Below are 23,133 nucleotides of genomic sequence, written 5' to 3' on the forward strand. Positions count from 1 at the left end.
TGGCAGACAACCAATTATAGAACCATTAATTATTAATTCCATCAGTTGATGAATTATTAATTGTAGCAGTTAATGACTTGCCCCCAAAATACTGTTATGAGAGAAAAAATGCAATGTTACAGGTCCCTCATCTGACAACCCTAGCCCTGAATGCATTGACCCTGGCTACTGAGAAGGGTCCCACAGCCATGCAATGATTGAGGAGGGAGAGGAGGCCTTTCCCATGACCCATCCCACAACTCCACTCCTGTTCCCCACACCCCAACTTCTTCCCTCTCCTACCCTCAGAGTATTGAAGGGGATGTGGCCAATGCCTTTTTAGCTAAATTACCTAACTTCTCTCAGCTTGAAAGAGGCAACAGTAGATAAACCTCAAGTGCTGCCTACTTGTTCATCCTTTCCAATAAGGAGCAGACTCTGTGAGCAGATTAGCAGCTACAGTACTATAAACAAACAGGAACATGACAGGAGACATCCAACTTCACACAAAAGGTGGATTTGGACCCATTACAGTAAAATAGCTGGAAGCTAAGGTTAAAAACACATGTTCATCATGACTTTAAATTTACAGCCATTGTAAGGCAAGGCTGTAAAAGGTTTCTAACAGGTCATGCACACTGTGATAGCATAGCACAACAGGGTGACTTAAGGATGAGGGGAGAGTCAACCAGACTTTCACCCTGATTATTGTAATTTTTGTTCTTTTCTGGATTTGAATTACACTCTTTCAAGTCGCTTTACTTTAATGTTGGATTGTTGATATAGTAATCTAAGGAGATAATAAACACAGCCCACCAAGAAAAAAAACCAAATGCTAACAAAAATTCTTGAAATAAATCAGACTGACTCGAGCAGGCTCAATGACTTCTTCAAAGGACTTATTGACATTCATACAGTAAAACATGTCAGTACCAATAATGATAATTAACTGCTATGTGCCTTTCATCCAAGGATCTCAAGCTGTAGCTCACAACAACACTATGAATTAAGCATGGTCTCTGCATTTCACAGAGGTTCTACAGCCAGAGAGCAGCTCAATAACAACACAAGGAACAAGGCACACATTCCTTGAGGAGGTGTGGAGGGGGACTTTTAACACTGGTAATGCACCCATTCTGTATCTTTACCTATGCTCTATTCCCCATGCAAACATACGTTCTTTTTCTTTCCTTTGTCCACCTACAACATACAGTGAAGAAAAAAGTCCTGCTAAATCTGTACCATGCACTAGGAAAGGAAAATTTCCACCTCCCCAGGAAGCCCCACAGAGCTGTGGATGTCCACCCAGCATGACACAGCTCCAGCATGTCAGCAGTGCCAGCACAGTGGTGGAAATGGGCCATCACCTCCTTACTCCTTGGTCCAGGGCTCAGCCCTTGCCCAGCACCTAACTCTGTCTGTGCTTGCTACTGCCAGTGTCATTGACTATGCCCAGTGCTATCAAACTACCTCCTAAGAGGCAGAAAACAAGGTAAGTGTCGCATGTGCTCTCCAAGTGTGGCATGTGCTCTCCAAGAGCAGCTGTAACTCATTCTGGTTCTCTGGTCACTCTCTGTGGCAGAGCCCTGCCCCCTGTGAGCCCTAAACGTACATGATTCAGGGAAACCATTCCCCCAACAGCAGAGAAAAACCCCAGGCTGCAAAGGTGCACCCCTAAGCCACACTGCTCTTGGAGGAGACTTGGCGTCTGCTCTGCACAGCAGCATCAGGGCCTGCTCATACCTGGCAGCACCAAGGTGTGGTCCTGTTCACTAAGCAGGAGACAGGCCGAGTGGGGGTATGATCCAGACCATGTTTTCATCAACAAGATATCCAGGAACCTTCTCTACTGCCTAATACTTGGCTCCTTGCCCCCCCAGTTGCCCTTAAGTTACATAAGCAGGACCTTGAAGAGGTACAGGAGCTCCTTGGTCTTTCATTCCCTCACCTACTTCAAGATGTTTGTCTTTTTATTGCATTTTTACAACCTTCTGCTTACCTCTTATGTTGTGAGCATTCATGACTCAAGACTTTTGATGCAAGGACTTTTTTCTACTATGTCACACTCCAGTGTGACTCCTCTCTCCATGGGTACACAGGACCCTGCCAGGAACCTGCCCAAGCATGGGTTTTCCAAAGGCTCACAGACTCTCTTGGGCATTCCCCTGCTTCAGCAGGAGGTTCCTCCATGGGCTGCAGGTGGATCCATGGGCTGCAGGGGCACAACTGCCTCACCATGGTCTGCACCATGGGCTTTAGGGGAGTCTCTGCTTTGGTGCCTGGAGCACCTCCTGCCCCTCCTTCCTCACTGACCCAGATGTCTGCAGGGCCATTACTCTCACATATTCTCACTCCAATCTTCTCTGGCCACAATTACATCTGCACAATAACTTTCTTATTTTGCTTTTAAAATACATTATCACAGAGGTGTTACTATGATTCCTGACTGGCTCGGCTTTGACCAGTGGGGTCTATCCTGGAGTTGGCTGACATTGGCTCTGTAGGACATGGAGGAGGTTTCTGACAGCTTATCACAGAAGCCACCTCTGCAGCTCCCCTGCTACCAGAACCTGGTCATGCAAACCAAACACACACCTACAGAACGTACCTGGTCAATTTTACCTTGTGATTGTAACTCTCAGTCCAATCCTGAAATGGACAATGAATCTATCTTGGCCCATTTTTCCTTCCTTCCAGACCAAAGCAAACCTTCACGATCAGAGGGCCAAATCCTGCCAATGACTCACCCAATCATTCAGACTGGACCCTGACGAAGTTCCCTGTAAGGATTACACTGCTCTGGACCCTGGAACTGGAAGACCATGATGTGTGAATACCAAGCAGTGACAGATCAGGCCCACAGCTCCTGGCTTTGGCTGAAACATGTGCAAGCAAGATTTTAGGGTGACTTCAAAAGCAGATGAGAAAACCTTTTCAGTCCACACAGCATGGTCTCATTTCTCCAGGGAATGTCATGCCTCCCGTGTTGTGTAGAGAAGTACCTTTGTATTATGTCTCAAGACTTTAAAAGCACCAAAAGAAAAAATTTCACCTGAGAGATCTTTTTTTTAATCCTCTTCCTTAATATCATCACCAGAAATTGATGAAAAGCTTTCTACACTGCAGCAAGATTTATTGCTCATTGGCATTACTAGCTGTGACCATTTCCACATCCCTTCGTTGGGAGGGGATGCTCCTCTGTGAGGCCTGACATTAACCTTTGCTGCTGCCACCAAGAAGGTCACTTATCAATGAAAACACAGGAAAACAACTGATTTGAGTAGCAATTATTTTAACCAGTTTCTTCTAGCCTAAAATATAATGAGCCCTGCACCTAGAGAAGAATGACATAGCTGCTCTGCATCTTTTCTCCTACTGCCATATTTTTATTATTAAAAAAAATTCCTACACACTAATTTTGGTATTGGTTTGTATTAAGGAACTTCTCCTTGGTATCTTACATCTTTTTTTAATCAGGTAACAGAAAAGACAATTCCTGATCTCCTCCAGAGTGAACCCACAGGCAGATTAGGTGAAGGAGACATCTGAGAACTGCTGGCTCTAAAAGCACTATACTTCACTCCTGCTCCAAAATAACAAGCTCACCAAACCATCTGAGAGTAGACAGAGACTTGAGAGTCTCTGAACTGGGGTCAGTCTTCCATGAGAAGAAAAAATCCTATGCAGGGCTCCCAGCTCTAATGGGAAAAACAATACTCCTCCATGCCCATTAAACCCATACTTCACTGCAGCTTTCTAGGAACTGGAGATAATTCAGTGCCAACAAACAAGTATTTCCTTTTGGGTCCCTTAACAAAGGTATCTTCTCATGCTGAACATCAAATCAGTCCATCCTGGTCCCACAAGGCTGGTATGACATTATCCCTAGCCTGCACTGAAGAAATCACTGCACTGGAAAACTCAGGCTTTCCATGCCCATGCTTGTTCTTAAATGAAAATTAGCTCAGTTGTAGTCCAAAGGAGCCCATTAATGGCCAACATATGCTTTGGCATCCTGCCAGCAAAGCTCTCCTAAAGCCATCCAGCAAAGTGACACCATCAGTTACAAAATCTGTGTGTGTCAGGTCACTGGGTTGTGAAACAGAAGTGTTACAAGCATGTAAGGGCATGGCTTAGGCTCTGCCGTGAGTGAAGATAATATTATTTTTGTGGAATCAGATTACTATCTTGGAATGCATTCCAGTGGGAAAATGCATTGTAATAGCATTTATACTGGGAAATATGAGTTCCAGTATTCAGAACTGTTAAAAAACGCTGAAACCAGTAAAGATGCGAATCCATGGGGTGCTACTACAATGCTGCAGCTAGCACGAGGTACTGCAAGCTTGGATGGAAAAATCCAGCTTAGACTGCACTGTGCTGGACTACAGTAAAAATCAGAACTCACTCTTTCCACAGGAAATGACAGCAACACAAAATGAAAACCATGATAACAAGCAATATGACTCTCCCACACATTACTTCCTAATAACCCCAAAGAACACACACACTTGTAGCATACTTCAAAAAAGTCAGCTCCATTGCAGAGGTACCATGAACAATGAGTGTGTGTCCCTCTGAGTCAGTCCTAGCTCTCAAACCAACTGAGGGCCAGAAGAGCAACAGAAGGTGAAAACTACAATAAAGTAAAAAAAGGAAGGGTAAAAATTATGAGAAAATGAAGTCAATGAGTGCAAAGTATAATTACATTGTACTGATTCAAAAAATGTGACCTGTACGAGCACTTTTAAAATATACTCCATGGCAAAGACAAACTCTCAGACAAGTGGAACAGCTGTCAAACCTTAAACTATACAGACATATGTGGGGAAAAAAGTGGCCAGTATCAATAAACATCTTGATCTAAACTGAGAAAAACTGCTAGGATTGTTTCTGGTTTAAAATTGCAGTTCTGCAGCAGTCAGTTACCACTGACTACGGTGGTAACCACCTGGTGAGATGAAGAGCTGAGGCAAAGTAAAGCCATACTAAACAATAAAGCATGGAGGGGGGAAAACTAAAAGGGCACATAAATATAAAAAGGAAAGATGGAAAACTACACAGATACTAATAAAGTCTCTGAATTGCAGTCCAAGAAATTACAGAGAAACCCATCCTTCCCAAGCCACTTTCTGCTCTCCCCTCTTCTCCTTATCCTTCTCTGCAAACGAAAATGTAACTTTTGTTTAAGCCTATATGTAAATGCTGGGAATCAAAGGCATTACACCCAGCTTCTGAGCACCACAGAAAAACAAAAAGGCCATTATTTGGATGGAGAATCAGTCTGTATCACTGATTTGACTGTTCCCTTTTTTGTTAGCAGCTGTTAAGAGCAGGGATCAGGGAGTGTGTTGGTGCAGTGCAGCTGTTCCACATATGTTATAAATAAGGGCTGGTAAAACCTCATCCTATTTTTAACATTATGAAAAAACCAAGTCACAAAAACTCTCCATTAATGCCTTGTAAGTGGAACTTTTCTCCTCTTCTTGACTTTAATGTCCAGAACTGAATACTCAAAACAGACCATTCTTAAAACAATATTCACCAAAAAAAGGAAAGAAAATGCAATTTAGTGGAATCAGACTTAGCCAGCCTGGAGGATGTAACCAATTACTGTCTTTTCCTTCAAAAGCAGACAGTTAATCAGGATGAAAACAACCCCCTGAGACTCTATTTGCAACAAAAGTACTGGATTACTGCATTGAAGTTTCTCTAGCAGAACCCAAAAGCTGAGCCTAGCCTCACATGGTTCAGACACCACCACTCACCCCTCCCAAAGTGGTGCTCACCTCCCTTGCTGGGTTGCTGTGTGTGGCCAGAGCCCCGCTCCTGCTCACCAACCTCAATGCTGAAAAGGTCCACAACCATTCAACAAGAAAGTGAAATCCCAGCCCCAGGCAAATCCCCACTCACCTGTTTTCGGGGTCTGACACCGCCATGTTGCGTGTCACGTAGCACATCTTGAGGGGAATTGTCTTCCTGTCTCTGTGGATGGAGAGCGAAAGCTGCGACATTGGGTCAGCAGAGGCACAGCCCAGGCGCGGAGATTCGGGGGGAGGCGTCTCCCACCCAATCTCTGACACGGGGGAGCCTTTCTTCACATAGGGGGTTGCTTCTCTCATGTATTTCACTATGGAAAAGAGAAAAAAAAGATGGAAAACAATAAATAAATGAATATTCAGGAGTTGCATCCCCATGTGAGGTCTCTGGACTGGTGTTAACCCTCAATGCTGTCCATTATATCTTCTCACCCAGCATCCCAGCATGGGAAGCTGTGCAAATACAGAAGATGAAGAAGACCCTGCTGCCAGGGTCAGTATGGTACTATGAGTTAAACGAGGGAAAAGACCAGAACAGGCAAAGTAAGAACATACAGCCAGTATAAGGCCAGGAGGGCCATCCCACCTTCATATGACAGTGGGTAAGCAGTCGTGCAACAATTGCTTCATACAGAAGCCATGAGCTGTCTGACGTACAGGGATGTTTTAAAGAAAGACATTCAACCAAGTGACAGTGAACCTATTATTCCCCTATCTAAAATGTTCCAGCAATACTTCCAGTGCTTCCAACTCACATCTTTCTTCTGATTCACACTTGCCTGTGTCCCACCACTAATCTCAACAGCTGTTTCTGCTTGCTGGGAAGCAGTTTTACCTAATCTACTTGCACATATATATATGGAGTAAACAAAAACCAATTCACTTCTTAGCCTCCTCTTGGGGAAACAAAATTAAGTTTGAGCCTTTTGTGAGAGTGTGAAGGTGTCAGATTAGATCTCAGCCTCTTCCAGGCTTTTTTCCAGAATGGATAAGAAAAGTAAATGTAAAGATTCTGAAATTATCTTAATGTATTAAAACCCAATACCTTTTTTACATGTATACTTCATATTCACCTCTTTATGCAGGCAAATACTGCAACATTTTTCTCTTGTTTTTTAGTTGTTTTGGTAGTTTAAGCTCACTTTTGCTTTTGCTATTGATGTGCTTGTCAAACCTGCCACTCACAGTCTTCTTCCCCTTTACAAACCTGACAGAGCTCAGACAAGACAAGACGTCCCATTTAAGCACCCTGGTTAAAACAATATTCCCCCTGCACAGATCTGTGGCTGCATAACTGGCTGCTGCCACTTGATTGTAGCCACAACTCAAACAGCAGTGACATGAACTAAAAGGGCAGGGGCACCGTGAACTTATTTGGGGAAGTTATTAAAATGCTGTGAGAGAACATTCAAGGAAATGGTGCAGATCATCATGTCAACTCAGCTGAAGAGGCTGGGAATAACTGAAAACCAAAAAGGTGGGTAAATTACAAAAGGGCATTGTGGTGAAGGACGTCAAGTTAGGGAGAGCCAAATGAAGTTTTTGAGTTCAAAATGAAAGCAAGAGAAGTATTCAGAGGAGTGGAGAAGAACAACAGCGTTCCTGTCAAAACCACAGATCAGGTGATTAACTTCAGCAGCACTATTTTCAAGGCACTTCATAAAAATTTTACCAAGAGAGAAACCAGTGCAAAACTAGAATCCAGGCTCTGTGAGCACTTATTGCTACTTTTTTTCTAAAACACCTTAGGGCCCATCTTGCCATTGTTCGCTTTCTCCTTTTCAAAAAATCTGTTAACTTCAATCACAAGGACTTCTGTGTTTAGGTATGTTATAGGATATTCCTCTGTGAGAAGGACCATCTGTGATTTATCAGAAAGGCTGTCCTACCCAACACTCATGTTTTTATTTCCTTGTCCGATCCTATTCTGAGTATTTTTTTAAATTAATTTGTTCCCTTCTCAGGAACGAATTGGCAATTCCACCAGGCTTCCAGAAACTATCCAGACAAAAAGAGTTGAGATTGAATTTTTTTTAAAACATTTTTAGACATCTACCTGAAGTCCATTATCTAAAAACCTGCATCACCTAACTCCCAAAACCAGTGCTCATCCTTGGGTAATCCAAAAATCACAGGATTTTCAAAGGTGCTGAAAATAAGCAGTTGTTGCAAGCCTCAAAGACAGTGGTTTCAGCAGTCGGCATCTCACTTTGGATGTACTCATAGCCTTAGGGAAGCCAAGAAACAGAACACATCCAGCTGTGGTGACTCTATTCCTGCTAACTGAACAAACACAACTCTGTTGTTAATTTAGATGGGTGGAACAGTTAAAGCTGTGAAAATCACATTCAACCACAAGTTTTGTTCCCTTTAAAATTAGAGATTAATGATTAATCTGTTGAAAGAAAGTAATCCAGTCAGTTTTTGAACCCTGGTACAGTGACATGCCAGAAAATGCAATTCCAAATAAAAGTCCTACACTACTCAATAGTGTAGCTATTTCATCTGTGCTATTTTTGTCCTTTTTCAGTTGCAGCTATAGGCACTCAACCTTGACATATTTTAATTAAGAAAAGGAGAGAGGGGCCGGGAGAGGAAGGAAACTGAAGTAAAAAATTTGGCTGAAAACCTAAGCAGGAACACAAAATGTGAATTTAATTCCCCAGAGATGGGACAGAAGAAAAGAGCCAGCCCTTCCATGTGCCAAAAGCCAAGTTTCCATGCGATGTACCGGTGAATTCATGGCAGGCAGCTGCAATGCTTCACAAAATCCCATGAAAAAGGAAGCAGGAGTAGGGGGAGAACAGAAACACAACCCTCTTTCCAGGAACTGAGTCTCAAACACAGCAAAAGCCAAGAAAACTACCTTGAGGATGTACATCCTATGAAAATTCCTTCCAACTTCTGAACTCACAGACATCTAACTTCTACTACATCTCAACAGAAGATGGTTGTTCAGCCCCAGAGATATGAATAAAGAGCTATTAATGCTGATAAACTGCTAAGACAATCTTCATATGAAATTCTACGGTAGAATGAAAAAAATGAAGTGAATACATGCTCACCATTAAAAAAAAAAAAAAAAGTATTTTTTCTTGCTTCTACTAATAACACCCCACTTCCTACTAAATACAAGTACAGCTCTCTGGATTCATGGCTGAATTCTGCTGAGTTTTACAGCCCAGACTTTATGGCTGTTGCATATTCAGGTGCGTTTCATATTTTAAAAGCCCCTGAATGGATACATATAAAAGCACAAATGTAATATGGGAGTGGAACAGGTGGCAGAACTTGATCCATTTATGTATTTTTTTGTTATTATTTAAATTTCAGAGCCACTGCTTTCCATTTACTTCATCAACATCTGTAATTATATGTCCATAACCACAGCCCAGTTTATGAATTTAGCTGAAATCAGGCACACACTGTTCAGATGACTCATAAGTTTTATCAGCAATTATTTCCTATTTACCTCTAAATTCTGGATGCAAATACTGCAGAACATGCTGTTTTATAACAATGCACCAGCAACCCTACTACATACACAGCAATTTAGGGTGACCCCACATGTCTGCATTTTGCAGCCTGTTCACTAACCAGTTCTTAATCCACAGAGTAAAAAACAAGTTGCTACCAGTATCTATTATAGGCATAGTTCTATTCCACACTGCACTATCTGAGATTCATGGATACAGCAAAGTTAAACTGAAGTTATACAATTCACTTCCATCATCAAGTTTTAAAATCAGAAAAAAGATGATACAGTCTATTGGACATTAAAGCAATAATGTGGATAATACTCTGTTTTCAGAGCATTACACTCAAGAGCTAGATTTCCTTTTGGATACAGTAGCACAAATTCAGGTACTGACCATAAAAGAAAGTGACTATCAAGAACACTGGGTTTATATACTGCCAATGAAACTACCTAATGAATTAAAACCTCAAAACATTTAATAAATGTAAATAAAGCATGCCATTGTATAACAACTCTGAATTATGAATAATTATTTTATAGGCATGTATACATGCATATATATACCTTCAGAGTATATACATATGTCTAACATAGATGAAAATATTAAATATATATTTATAGAAAAATGCCACAATCTTTAAGACCATCAAAATGTATTCTGCAAACAGAGAAAACAATATGCAGGGACTCAGAAAAAGCTCTCATAGTTTTATTATTATAACTCAATTTACCGACAAACTGTAAGTTTAGTCAGGAGTTGTCTAAACTCATTTTTTTGATGCTATAGTTCAACTTCAGATATCCTTATATCAGTACTAATTAATGATCCATACCCTTTTGCTGCACCACTAATAAGAAACTGTGGTCAAGCAATTAAAATTCCAATCTCCAGAGTGCCCCTTCCCACAAAGGGAAGAGGCAATCAAATGAATTAATCCACTGATATGCATTGAAATATTCTGGATTTATTTTTTGATCTGCAAGACAGGCAATGTAGCTTCCAGAAAAGCACTTCATTTATACGGGCTTCTGCCAAGTCCCAAGACTCCACAATTAATCCTTTGTTACTGTTCACAGATCTTTTTTGAGGGGAAGAAGCAGGCTTTTAATGAGAGAAGTACTACAGACCAACTTGGTTGTATTCTTGGCCAGACGCCTTTCTGCGAAATTGGGACTCTTCTGACACATTCAAACTGTTTCCTAGGAGGGAAGACAAAGACCACTGAGGGGAAGCCTCAGTGAGAGGAAAGCTCTTTTGTTACTATAGGAATGAGGACAGGATGTGTAGGTTTACAATACGAAAGTAAAAGGAACAACATAGCCAAATCTACTTGAAGACAGTTGATCAAGGAACTCCCCTTTGCAGCAGAAAAGCACAGAGTGTCCTCTAGCATGATACCAGAATTTGCCTGCTAGGCTTTATGTGAGAGATCAAATTTCCTCTGAACTCAAGCCAACCAGATGCCTTATACTGAAGACCCTTATAAAAATGAGATGAGCTGCTGGTGCCATCACCAAAACTAAGATCCAAAGAAAAGAGTTTATGAATCAGATCATCTATATGAAGATGTGTCACATGATCCTTTCAGCAGCTTTAATGTGGGCATAAAAAAAAGCCAGTCAACAATCCTGCTTGTCAGTGTTTCCACTACATTTCCTACAGAAACATCAGTTACTACATTCGGATAAGTAATATCCATTAACATCATCTACTTCCCCCCATGCTGAAAGGGATTTGAAATAGTAAACCTCTTGATCTGCCAAGAGCATCAGATCTCCACCTCTAGGAGATGATAGAAATTAATTAAAATAAACACCTTGTGAGAATAAAAATCCCCTTTATACTTTGGCCATTTCTTACACTGTAGTGGGACTGTGTTCAGTTTCCCATTTTCTGCTGTTTTTAAAGTAATTCCACTGAATTCAGTGTCTTGTCTATTCATCTCTTAAAGAGACAGGCTTGGATCTAAATCGTAAGGGGCCGGTTTTAGATCCTTTTTAAAATACATTGAACTTATTATACTTTTATATGGAAGACAAGAATGAATGTTTTGAAATAATAACTTCAGAAATATCCAGGCGACAAGCACGCCTTTAAGATAAAGTTTACCTGAAAGAAGCGTCTTAGCAACTGGTCCCAAAAGGTGGCTGGTAAGCAATCAGGCTTCAAGTTTGAGTTTTCAATAGGGTACAAACAGGCTGGGTTAAAAAGATCAACAACTGCATTTTAAAACTATAAAGAATACTTCACAGTGTCCTTTTAAATTTGCAGCTGCTTTTATAGAAAAGGTGAAGCTATGTTAAGCAGGGCTATAAGCACCATCACACACTTGCACTCAACAAATGAAGGCAGTACCTTCCAACAAGCAATTTTGTGTTCTTAAGAGAATTTCTTTGTCAACAAGGTAAGAAGATTTGCAGTCCTGGCCCCATCAAACAGGAGAAAATGGGACTAAATAGGCTATACTCAGGAAGCCATGCAAGGGTGCAGTTTGTGAAACCTGAATAGGTCACAGTCATCAGCCACACTGTGTTATCTATATCAGGTTTCAAAAAACATAACTCACCACCAAAAATGTCTTAGAAGTTAAGAAATTGCAGGAGAAAACCCAGCACACGTCTTGGCTGGAGCAATGGGCAGCCCCTGTGGACACTTTCTCCTTCCCACTGCACCAGGGGCCTCCACTCTGATTTTAGCACTTGTGAAGCTTACACATATAATGGAGATTACATTCCCAGGCCATCCCATGCTTCTGTATAACACCAAAATTTCTTCAGTAACTTATCCTCAGTTTCTTTTCCTGAGACTCTGCCTATGATGTGTGCTGATTCAGCTACTGATTCCCTAGGTCTGATGTTCCCCTTTAGCAAACACTTCTTCAACAGTTTCTGAGTTTCCTCAGCATAAATGTTTTCTGGGGAGGGAAGGCTTTATGTGCCATCTTATGCAGCATATCAATTTTGTCAACTGCAAAGCCTCTAAATATTAATCCATTTTCATTCCTCCACAAACCCATGGTTTTGTACTGCACATAGAGCACCATGAGCAAAGCACACAACTCACACCCCACCAGCCTGAAAGCTTCACCTCCAGTCAGCACTTCCCAGCCACTTCTCTCCGAGGTCACTTGGGGCAGGTCACTACTAACCATCCCCTTTCAGCTCCTTTGTGAGCTGTATTTCCATGGTCTAATAATAAAGCCATGCTGGAAGTTAACTGCACGCATGCTCAAGGAAGCAGGACGAATTTCAACACTGGGGTGAGATTTTTTTGTATTTCTGTTCAAAACAGATTAACAGAAACTAAACAGATACAAACTTGTGTTACACAGGATCTCAGTGGAACCAGAGGCCAGATCAAAGGTCAAATATGTGACATCAGCACTTAAGCTGATGAAGTGATTAAAAACAGTCACAGGCTGTCAGTAACCTGGTACACACAAATTGCAAATTGGTAAAGTAATAATAATAATAATAAACTAAAGGCAGACTCTTTCCAGTTGGTGTTTCTCAATACTTTCCATTATAATGTCCATTACTCATGCCTAGTACACTGAAAGTGCTATAGTTTCCTTCAAGTAATTTAGTTTATTTTAAATTTCAAAGTCTCTGTTTCAATCAATTGGATGTATTCAGTTCAGAGTTTTGATATGTCACTATGGATAACTGCATGAATTCTAGAGTCAAGGTCCCATAAACTATTGATCTATCTTTCAAAAATTTTATGTACTGCAGCAAAATAAATGCAGATACATCTCTCTCTTCATAATCTGAAAAACAAGTTTTAGCTTATAAAACCCAGAAGTACAACGTTTGGTTAAAAAGAAGATGCTTATAGCTTGATCTAGGAGACACTGATGCTATCTTGAAGAGCTTGTACTGAAAAGAAACAGGACTCAGTGGAGAATAGGGAGCAGCTACATTGGACAAGTGTCTCTTCTCAAATAAACTACAAATTGATAAAACTACTGCCAAAACCTGTAGGCTGTAGCTATCTAACTTACTACATTTTTAAGTAAAATGTGACACAGCTCATTTGCTTCATTGTTATGTGACACTGAACTCTACAATTAGAACTACGCAGATCTTTCATAATGGAAGTGGAAAACATCTGAAACTGGCAATTTGGGAGCTGAACATGGAAATTAGCAGTCGCATTTTGAGAAAAAGCATTGTGGGACCTGTGAGTCACTCACTGATAACCAAACTGGAGCTTCTGCTTGTCCCCAAGGCAGAATGTTTCCTAAGTTTCAAAAAAAAAAAAAAAAAAAAAAAAAAAAAAAAAAGTGGTTTTAGTCAAATGATACTAGGAGTAGGTAACCCTACTCAAAAGTACAACAGAAAAATATATCTTCATGTAAAGCAGAGAAATGAAGTGAAATACATTTCTTCAATGGAACTGTAGCATTCAGATTTCTAAGGGCCATCTCCTACCCAAAACTGACACTGTATTTTAAAATCTTTTATCTAAATCTCAGGAATAAGTTGATTCAGAATTTCTCGTGTGGTGCTCATGCTTGTTCCCTGCCTCTGTCAGTATTTATAGATCCCTCTCCCATCACCCACACACTCAGATGGAATTCAAGGTGTCTGGCATTGCCAGAATGCTATAATTTTTCTATTTACATGAGTAATCTCAAGTGTCAGAACAAATATTTCAACCGCTAGTGATTATGTGAAAAATACATAAGGGTATTACGGTTTCAGAGGATGCTGTTATTTTAGCAGTCACACAAATCATTAAGTAGTACAGGGTAGACTGAAAATGGCACTCACTGAGAGGGAAATTATGATGCTGTGTATGCTTGTACCTGTTTTACAGATGGCTAAACTGACACAGGCAAGCTAAACTGCCTCCCTCAAAGTCACGCAGTAAGTCAGTGATGGAGTTCTCAGCATTAAACTTAATTTCTATCTTTATGACTTCTCCTGTTTAAACAACTCAAAGAGATCCTAGTGCCAGTGAAAACTGGATTCTCAATGTCTACTGTCTCCTCCCTATGAGAAGACCTTTGAAGATCTTCTAAGATCTCCAGGATTTATTTTGAAGAGCAGGGCTGCATTTACTAGCAAAATTTCCGTTCATCCTTTTCATTCTTCACTGGACAATACCAAGAGCTTTGAACAAACTCAGGGCACACATTCAGCTAAGAACTTGATGTAACTCCTGTGGCTGGGCTGTGCACCAAAAGGCATCAGATCACCATACAAGTCCTTGTTTTTGGGAATCCTTTAGTTTGAAACCTCACCAACAGGACAGGCTGATGGCCATATCCAGAACACTCCAGAGCCAGAGATTATGGATACTTATCCATATAGGGAAGAGAGGAAGGGAGGAATATGAACACTATTTAAGTTCAATGGCAAAGAAACACAAATCCAAGGAGGTCCCCAAAGTGTTTATGGGAAACTTGGATGAATGTTTCTGATCATGGGCATAATGGAGTAACTCTGTTTTTACACAGCTCAAGACCACCTTTACCTGGTTCTGAAGTCCAAGCACAGCCTCACACTGCCTCTGCTCTACCAAAAGTCATTTACAAGATGACCCAGCAGGAGCGTGGCAGACCTGGAATGAGGTTTGGCTCTACACCTATTTCCTGGCTCATCTACAGGCCAGCAGAAAACTACCTGAAGCAGAGAGACTGTTGCTCACTGAGGCACTGGAAGGGAGAGAAGAGCTCACATGACACCACCCTTTGTATTCCAAGGGGTAAAGGAAACAGGACTGTATGTGCAGGAAGGGTGATGAAAAGAGTCAGACAATGAAACTTTAAGCCATATCTTTGTGCCTCGGTTCTTTGGCTCCCAGTTGAATGGAGCTCTTTTCTCCCACAGATTATGGTTTTCTCTAGGAATAAGCCTCTAAAAATCCTATCAACAAACTACAACAATCAACAATTAAAGAATAAGCGCACTAGTTATTAGCATAAAAGATTTTCAGAACCACCTGCACTTTGAGCGAGCATGGGAAATTCTCAGAACTGATGCACAGAAAGAGACTGAGACTGAAACTCAACTGTGCTGCCATAGGACCATGAATGGCAACATGTGCTGCTCTTTGCATCTCAAAGTCTCTTACCAAGATATCAGCTCTCCTCTTCTCATCCCCCAGGAGCTATAGTTACTGTATCTTAAAAAATGCCAATGATCTGGGAAGGAATATGGTCCTCCTGGAACTTCAGTGCATAATGCAATTTGGGGTGAGAAATACTTGGGAAGAGGGGCAGGTTTATTACTTTTAAATAGCATCATCTAAAACTATTCTACAGACAGGATCTCAAAAATGAATTAGTGAACACAGTGAACAAGGGAAGCAGTGAAAATCCTCATAAAAATACTGATTTCAGAAACTGGTTTTTTTCCATGAAATGGTTTTGTGAAGTGCTTTTAAAAATACATCTTCATTCAAATTCTTTTCTTTCTCTACAAATAGAACTGTGAACTGACATTTTGATTTAAAATGTCTTTTTAAGATCAAACTCCTTTTCTAATAAATATTGCATAGAGTTTCCCAGCATCCATTTTGTCAGCTGGAAAATTTATACAGTTATGATTCTATTAGGTTTCTTGCAGTGGACTGGGCATTTAATCAATGAGAGCAAAGAGCATCTAAATAGGGTTAGGCTGCAAATTCCTTTCAGTGCGAAGTTAAATCCCCATTAGCTTTGAGCCATAAGCCTCCATGGGTTTAATATGCAGCTTAAAAGATAACTCTGTGAGGGGTCATGGCTCTTTACTGAGGCACAGAAAGCCAATTTCACAGATCGCCCTGCAATAATAATGTAAATATAATCCCGTTTCAGTGGACACTTTATCCTTCCAGAAAACAAGCAATGTTTTCTGTCCCAGAAAAAAAAAAAAATCACATTAATCTTCATTTTAAGGGTAAAGTAATTCCCTCCTTCATTCAAGCCCTATTACAGAGAACTACTGCATCTGTCCTGGCCCTGTGCTGATGCTGGGGCCAGCAAAGTCCCCCCACCTCTCTGGAGGGCAAGACAGGTTGCTCTCAGCAGCTGCTTTCAGCAAGTGAAGTTGACTCGGAACATCAAAGCACTTGCTAAATGCCAGTTTTGCTAAATGCCAGTTTTGACTGTTTCAGGTTAGGTCAAAGCCAGGTTAAAATAGTACAACCTATTGTTTTTCAAAGTCTGCAAACTGCCTGCCAAGTACTTTTTGGTCAACTAGAACAAGAGGCTGATAGAGGTTGGAAAAGAAACTGGCAATTTCAAGCTGAGCTTCAAAGGGCTGTAATAAAATGCAACCCCCGTTCAAATCATCGCAGAGAAAACCATTTGTTTAATCAGTGAGAAGAATGCTAATTTGTTTGTACCTCAAATTTATTTGCCATTTGTACTACTGGAGCCCTTACCAAGATTAGCGAGGAAGCAGTGCATGACAGCCTCAGATGCTATGCAAACAAAGCAAAAAGCTGGTCCCCTCCCAAAGATCTTAGAAATCAAGTACAGGTTAAAAGACAATAGGGACATGACAAGGAAATAAGCAGGCAGAAGAGCCCATAGTAAAAATCATGCATGTATCTCCCCGTGTTGTTACAGCTGTATTGCATTCCCTGTAACAGAGACAGCAGTAGCAGGTGCTGTTTGTAAAAACACTGAAAACACGTGGGGAAGAAAAGGAAACATGAGTGCGGTGATACAGTTGCTACGATGCCTTTACAATTAATAGCGGCAAGAATTTTCCGTGTTGCTATCACTGCTGCTTCCGAAGTAGGGATTCCATCAAGACATAAACTTTCAGCACCACCTCAGGCATAAAAGGTTTCACACTGGAGCTGTAGCTTGAATTCTACAGTTGGATATAAATATAGATATAAAAGCAGTTGTCCAAAGCAAGGACAGCTCAAGTGACTGGGAGCAGTTAGCCAGATGAGGATGCCCAGCAGAGACTGTATGGGCGGGCAGGCTGGCCTTGAGGCACATATAATGAAAAGTCCTCAATACACATGCAGATTAACAGCAGCTCTGCTAAACCTCACAGTCTCTGTCTCAGCCTCATATGTTCAGGCCAATTCACACAAAAGGGGAAAAAAATACCACACTTGTATGTCTGTCCTGTAAGACCTGGGAATAATCCTGTTGCAAAAGTAAACAGGCTTGCAAAGCTTGCAGACTGAAAGCAAAGGATAGTACAAGTATATGCTTTATTAGTGTAACTGGTTTTCTTTATGCTCCAGTGTGGGAGTACCTTTGAAATGAGGAGCTGAAAGCACAGCTTTCTCAGCCAGATCGTCTATGCTTTTACAGAGGCTTGGGGATACACAACAGGGATAACTATCTATTTGAGGCTTGTTTGCTTTATTTAGCTCAAGGGCAGGTCTCTCTTGCTACTTGCAGAGAGCACTATCAGATTATATCAGTGCTGCTGCTTTTTTTTTTTTGCCTTTATCTTTTTTTTAACAGCAGCAGCACTGATGGGCACAGAGAGGGAAAGAATGTATCAAGAACAATTTCTGCCTCAAAAGGTCACTTAGAATTTCTGCCAAAGTCACTGGGTTCATCATCAGTGGGAATTAGCTCAGGTCAAATGGTCAAAGATGAAGGTATGAATAAGAGGCAAAGAATGGGCAGTGGGAGGAAAACTAACCCTGACAGGTAATTGCATGAGAAGCTGTTGAACTCCAATTCAACATGAGATATTCCAAATGGAACCACTGGAAAAGAGCTTTGACTTCAGCTTCAGTGCTGACACCATACCTCAGTGCGGACTGCAAACACCAGCCTGTCTGTGTCCCTACAGTCAGGGTGACTCTTCTCTCATCTTGCACACCAAAGGCTATCAGAATATTATCAACATATATTTATAAAGAGATCAATCACATAAATAAGCTGACCTTTGGGCTTCTTGCTATTGTAGGTGTGTGGTCGAGTTTTTAAAGGACAAGTTTGAAACTCTGGATTTCAGCAAATATCAGAATCTGATAATTCAGTATTTATACCATACTCATCTACAACTCTTTAAAGACCAATTCTGCAATTGTGCCTCTTGTAGAGGCTGTAAGAGGCTGAAGTAAAGTTGGTGACAGATTGAGAGCCTAAAGCAAAACCTTCGAGCAATATAAGACCAATCTGCCTGATTGGTTATTGAATCTAAGAAAAAAAGATGAGGATATGGGAGAGGATTTTAAGCTAGCTGGTGGCAGAGGTATGTCTGTGACATTCACATCTCTTCCAGCAAAGGGAGTGTTAGAAACTTATTCTGGTGGCCCACTAGTTATCCCAAGTTAGGAGTGAGAATAGTGGAGGGCTGTATACACTCTTTGTTCAACAAAGGGTTATTCTGTAGCTCTTTAATTAAATGCACGATAGAGAATGTGCAAGCCTATCAAGTGCAAAGGGGGCAGACCAGTCCTGAAGTTCTGAAGTGCCAGTAAATAGAGTACTTCTAGGTCACTTCAGCCTCCTCCAGACTGTTTTTCACTCTATTTATATTGCACTGCCTTGTCTTAGCCCACTGAAGGGACAAATCATCATCACCTTCAGAGGCAGGACTAGGAGACTCGTAGGATTCTTTCAGACTGACAGCACAATCCCCAGATCTCAGTTTAGATTACAAACACTAGATCTGGCTCAACACTCTGAGGTTTTTAAGATTTATGCTTAGCGTGCAGGGACATTAATGATCAATGACCAGAAAGCCCTCTTCAACAAAAGTGTTAATGAGATAATTCAGTAGCAACAGATATACAGCAGAGCAACTATACAGACACAAGCTAATACAGTAATACATAGACATTTATAAATGTACACAGATGTACATGCATCTTTTCAACATGTGCCATGTCCTAGGGTTCTGTTAGGCAACTAGAGATTTCTGGCTCCCCATTTGTCCAGCAGCTGTTACCTGATCACAGTGGTCCTACCCCCTCAACCCCTGGGACCAATTCTAGATTTGTTCCTCTGTCAGAAACTGAGCAGCAGCAGCAGTCTCCCCTTCAGCCAGTATGTGCCCCAGCCCCCTCGCTGCCTCCCACCCATGGGCACACACTGCACACCCCTCCCACCCACCCCATTGAGTGCCAATCTCTTCCCTCCCTGCAGAAAACCACCTCACCTTCCCTTTTACCATTTCCGTCCCACAGCAGTAGCCTTTAAACTCTTCTGCTAAGGAGGGGAAGGAGGGCACAGAGGAGGCACAGAGATAACCAGGGCTGCTGAGCCAGGCTGCCCTTGCCTGCTCCCCCTCGCTCCTGCACAAGGCTGCACACAGGGAGCAGCAGCTGATGCCGGACCCCAGCCCCGCTCCCACGCTGGCAGGGCCCTGTGCTGGGGCAGGCGCTGCGAGAAGCTCCCAGGCTGAGCTGTGCAGCTTGCAGAGCTGTCTCCAAAGCACAGCAGCAGGGGCAGGAGCATGCCATGAGCTACGTGTTGCACTATGGTGAATGACACCAACGTGCTCATGTCAGGAATTCTATCCACCACAGAAATATTGTCTCCCTGACAAAATAGCTTTATAACATTCATAGCACTCTCTAACCTGTATTTTCAGGTCACTTCACAGCAGCTCATCACCCACCACAGTCAGTTCAAGTTGTGGCAGTAGGTCTGCAGCACTCCCTACAAAGGGAAGCCTTGGATAAAATGGGAATGAGGTGTCCATGCTGGACCATGGCATGGCCCACCACCACCTCCTGGCAGGCATGGGGAGTTAGAAGAAAGTTAAAGACAAAATAAATTAAGTTTTGAGAAAAGGATCGTGATTTTAATGGAAAAGAAAACTTTATCAAATCAAGGACACTGTATCCTAAAAACAGAAACCCCAACAAAACCAAACAACAAAAACCATCCAAACACAAAACAAACAGAATGGTTATTGGGGCTGTTACTGAGATGTTACCTAACAGGATGAGCAAACTCATTACAGCCTGTCTATCTCCTTGAAATTCTCCACTTTCTTATAGTCTACTGTGCATTAGTTGCAATAGTGAATTCCAGCCATATTCAATACAGGCAGTAATTAAACGGTTATAAAAACGTGGAGCTGGAATGCTGACAAGCTCTATGAGCAGCATTATCAGCAGTGACAGCTAGGGAGTCAATCTGCCGCACTTCTCCAATGGTTTAAATAATGTTTGTCAGGATCCCACAGTCAACACTTTCTCCCCCCTTCTCTTTACATCATGCTGCAGTAATTGTGCAGGTGCCTGCTGTGCTCAGGAGATGGAAAGCTCAAGAAACTCTTCAGGAGAAGTAAAACACCAACAGAAACCCTCAGGCAATTAAGTCACATTCCCCCTTCCAGCAAGACTAACCCAATAGGTCACCAACAGCTCCTCTCCCAGATGTGCATCCCCCACTCCTATGACACCCCAGATCTTGCTATTTCTTACTTGTGAACAGAAATAATTATTTTTTAAAATACGCATTTAGGAGTGTGTGGCTGACATGTACCCATGAGGCTCAAGAGGGAGCCTCATATATTTACCTCAAAATTCGTGACCAGGGTTTTCGTAGTAGATGAGACTCTCTTGAACAATATTGCTGAGGAAAAGATGGCTATGCTATTGCATTGGTCCCACACTTCTTACTAAAAACCATTTCCCAAATCTCCTAAAATGTTCTTGTAGCACCAGGGCCTCTTCATCCCCCAGGGGAGAGGTGAGGAAAGCAGGTCCAAGCACACAGGGAGCAGGTGGCTCCTTCTGCTGTGTCCACTGGCCCTCATCCCTGTGCTGGAGCAGACCTCTGCTGTAACTGCAGCTGTCTGAAGCCAAGCCTCTGACTCGCACTGTGATGAAAAGCAGGCTCCTTTGTGAGGGCTATCACTTCTAGAAGAACCATTGTTTAAATCCAACAGTTGCTCCTCCAGTGGGAGAAAAGGAAGTGTGTGCACAGGCAGCCCTGCTGCTGGCCGGGCCATCCTGCACGGAGCAAAGCCCCAGCTGCTCACACAATCCTGCCTGCTCCTATCATCTGACAGATACAGAAATATCAGTGCAGAAGCAAAGGCACGTACACTGATTTTTTCCCTACACATTCTCTTGCACAACATGATGTTTACTAGTCTACAGTCCTTCTTCAGCCTCAAACAGGCATTCAATTAAATTGACCTTTCCCTACTATCCTCTGCTTTCAATGTCCTCACAACATTCCTTTTTAAGGACACCCCTTTGTGCTTGTGCTCTGTTTCTGACACAAAACCTACAGGGCTTTCCCAACTGGTAACCACTAAGGAGAAGAACAGAGATAGCTCTATTTTACCATTTGTTTCATACAATTAGGTAAGTCAGGGCTGAGTAATTCCACAAAACTAAGTCTGTGTAATAGCTCATCATCTTTCACTGTTATTCACACCTTTCATTCCTATTTTATTCTCATCAGCAGTTACACACACTTGTCACAACTTCTCCTTTAATGCTGATCTCTTCAATCAAAGCACTGTCTCCTCTGCCTTCCTTCTGCATTGCCCAGCACTGCAGTGACATCATCCTGATGTTTGCTAGAACGAAAAAGTCTGTCTTGCTTTTGAGTTGCTACCACTACAGACATCCAAGCAGTCCCAGCAAAAGCTGGAGAGGCAGGAGGAAGGAAAACACACCTCAAACTTTAGACAATATATTGTACCTCCTTGGAAACAGTGATCAAACACAGCAGAGTAGAGAGACTTTATCTGCAGCCAGCTAAAGGAGATAATCAGAGGCAAACCCTCCTTAGACACCAGAAGATCTACAGAAGAAAACTGGTATGAAATATTTTCTTCTCTTGCAGATTCTTTGGTAAAGAGATATAAAAGCTCAGCAAAATGTTTCCTGCATTAGGACATTACAACTCTCACTCTTGACACTGGACTCTGATGTTTACAAGACATCAGTTCCCACCAGAGTCTTATAATATTTCTAGTTGATTAATTAGATTAAGAAATAAATCAACCATGAAACAGGATTCACTGAAAACCAGGCTCTCTTAATTCTGGGGCTGTCAGACTTCATGTTTTTTGCAAATAACCAGAAAGTCCAATTACATGCACAGCAAAGCACCCAGAACATTAGATTCCTCAAAGAATTTACAGAGAGAATCCAAGCCCAAAACAACAGTCTGTCTGAGCAGGAACCTGTTCCCCTGCAATGGGAAGAGCCTGAATGGCAGAAGACACGCAGCTGCCTTCAGCTTGTGTCAAGTCCTCACCAAAAGTACCCATAAACAAAGAGTCATCCCCACTTAGCAATGCTCCAGACTGGGCCAGATGGAGCCCTTGATGGAAGCTGAGTGGAGAACTGAGGCCTGAAGAGCCATAAACCCTTCTTTCTACCCATGTTCTTCAGCTCAGAGGCATGGCACTAGCTGGGCACCATGAGCATCCAGTGCAGCAGCCTGGCCCTACTGAGGATTTGAGTCACCAATGCCATCAATCCCCTTGCTTAACCAAGCATGGTGACATTGGTCTTTTAAGATGAAAAAGACAAGGAAATCTTCTTGCAGAACAGAAACCAGGCCTGGCTGAGCTCCCAAGACTTCAGGAGATGATTTGTCTCTGCTGCTTTGGCACAGTTAGCTTAGACACATGCTGCTTCTATTCCCTTGGTGATCAAGTTAGCAAAATCAAATGACTAAAAATGAGAAGTCTGGGGGGAGAAGGAGGCCTTTAATGTGATCTAACGCAACTTAAAATCTAAAATGAAAACAGCCAACAGTGTGGCATAATGGGAGGTATCCACTGAGTTAAAATTTCTATGTTAGAAACTGGAAATCTCAATAGCTCACAGAGATGAACAGTCCTCTCAAGAGGGCAATTCATGCAGCAGTTATTGTAAAGTGGGAAGAAATCAGCTTTTGGAGCTGCCAGGTTTTATCCTTTTCTTTGTTAACAAACATGAAGAGTCTGTATATCGTTTTA

General features: G+C 41.8%; 1 protein-coding gene across 1 annotated transcript in view; it reads right to left on the reverse strand.

Moving 5' to 3' along the window:
* Positions 1-23,133, reverse strand: part of SNTB1 (syntrophin beta 1) — a 110,295-nt gene that overhangs the window by 49,587 nt on the left and 37,575 nt on the right. Inside the window, exon 2 of the mRNA XM_048286253.1 lies at positions 5,893-6,109. Within this exon, the coding sequence (XP_048142210.1) occupies positions 5,893-6,109 (217 nt within the window). The remainder of the gene's footprint in view (positions 1-5,892; positions 6,110-23,133) is intronic.

The sequence above is a fragment of the Corvus hawaiiensis genome, chromosome 26 (genome assembly GCF_020740725.1).
Source record: "Corvus hawaiiensis isolate bCorHaw1 chromosome 26, bCorHaw1.pri.cur, whole genome shotgun sequence".
In the NCBI taxonomy this organism is placed as follows: Eukaryota; Metazoa; Chordata; class Aves; order Passeriformes; family Corvidae; genus Corvus; species Corvus hawaiiensis.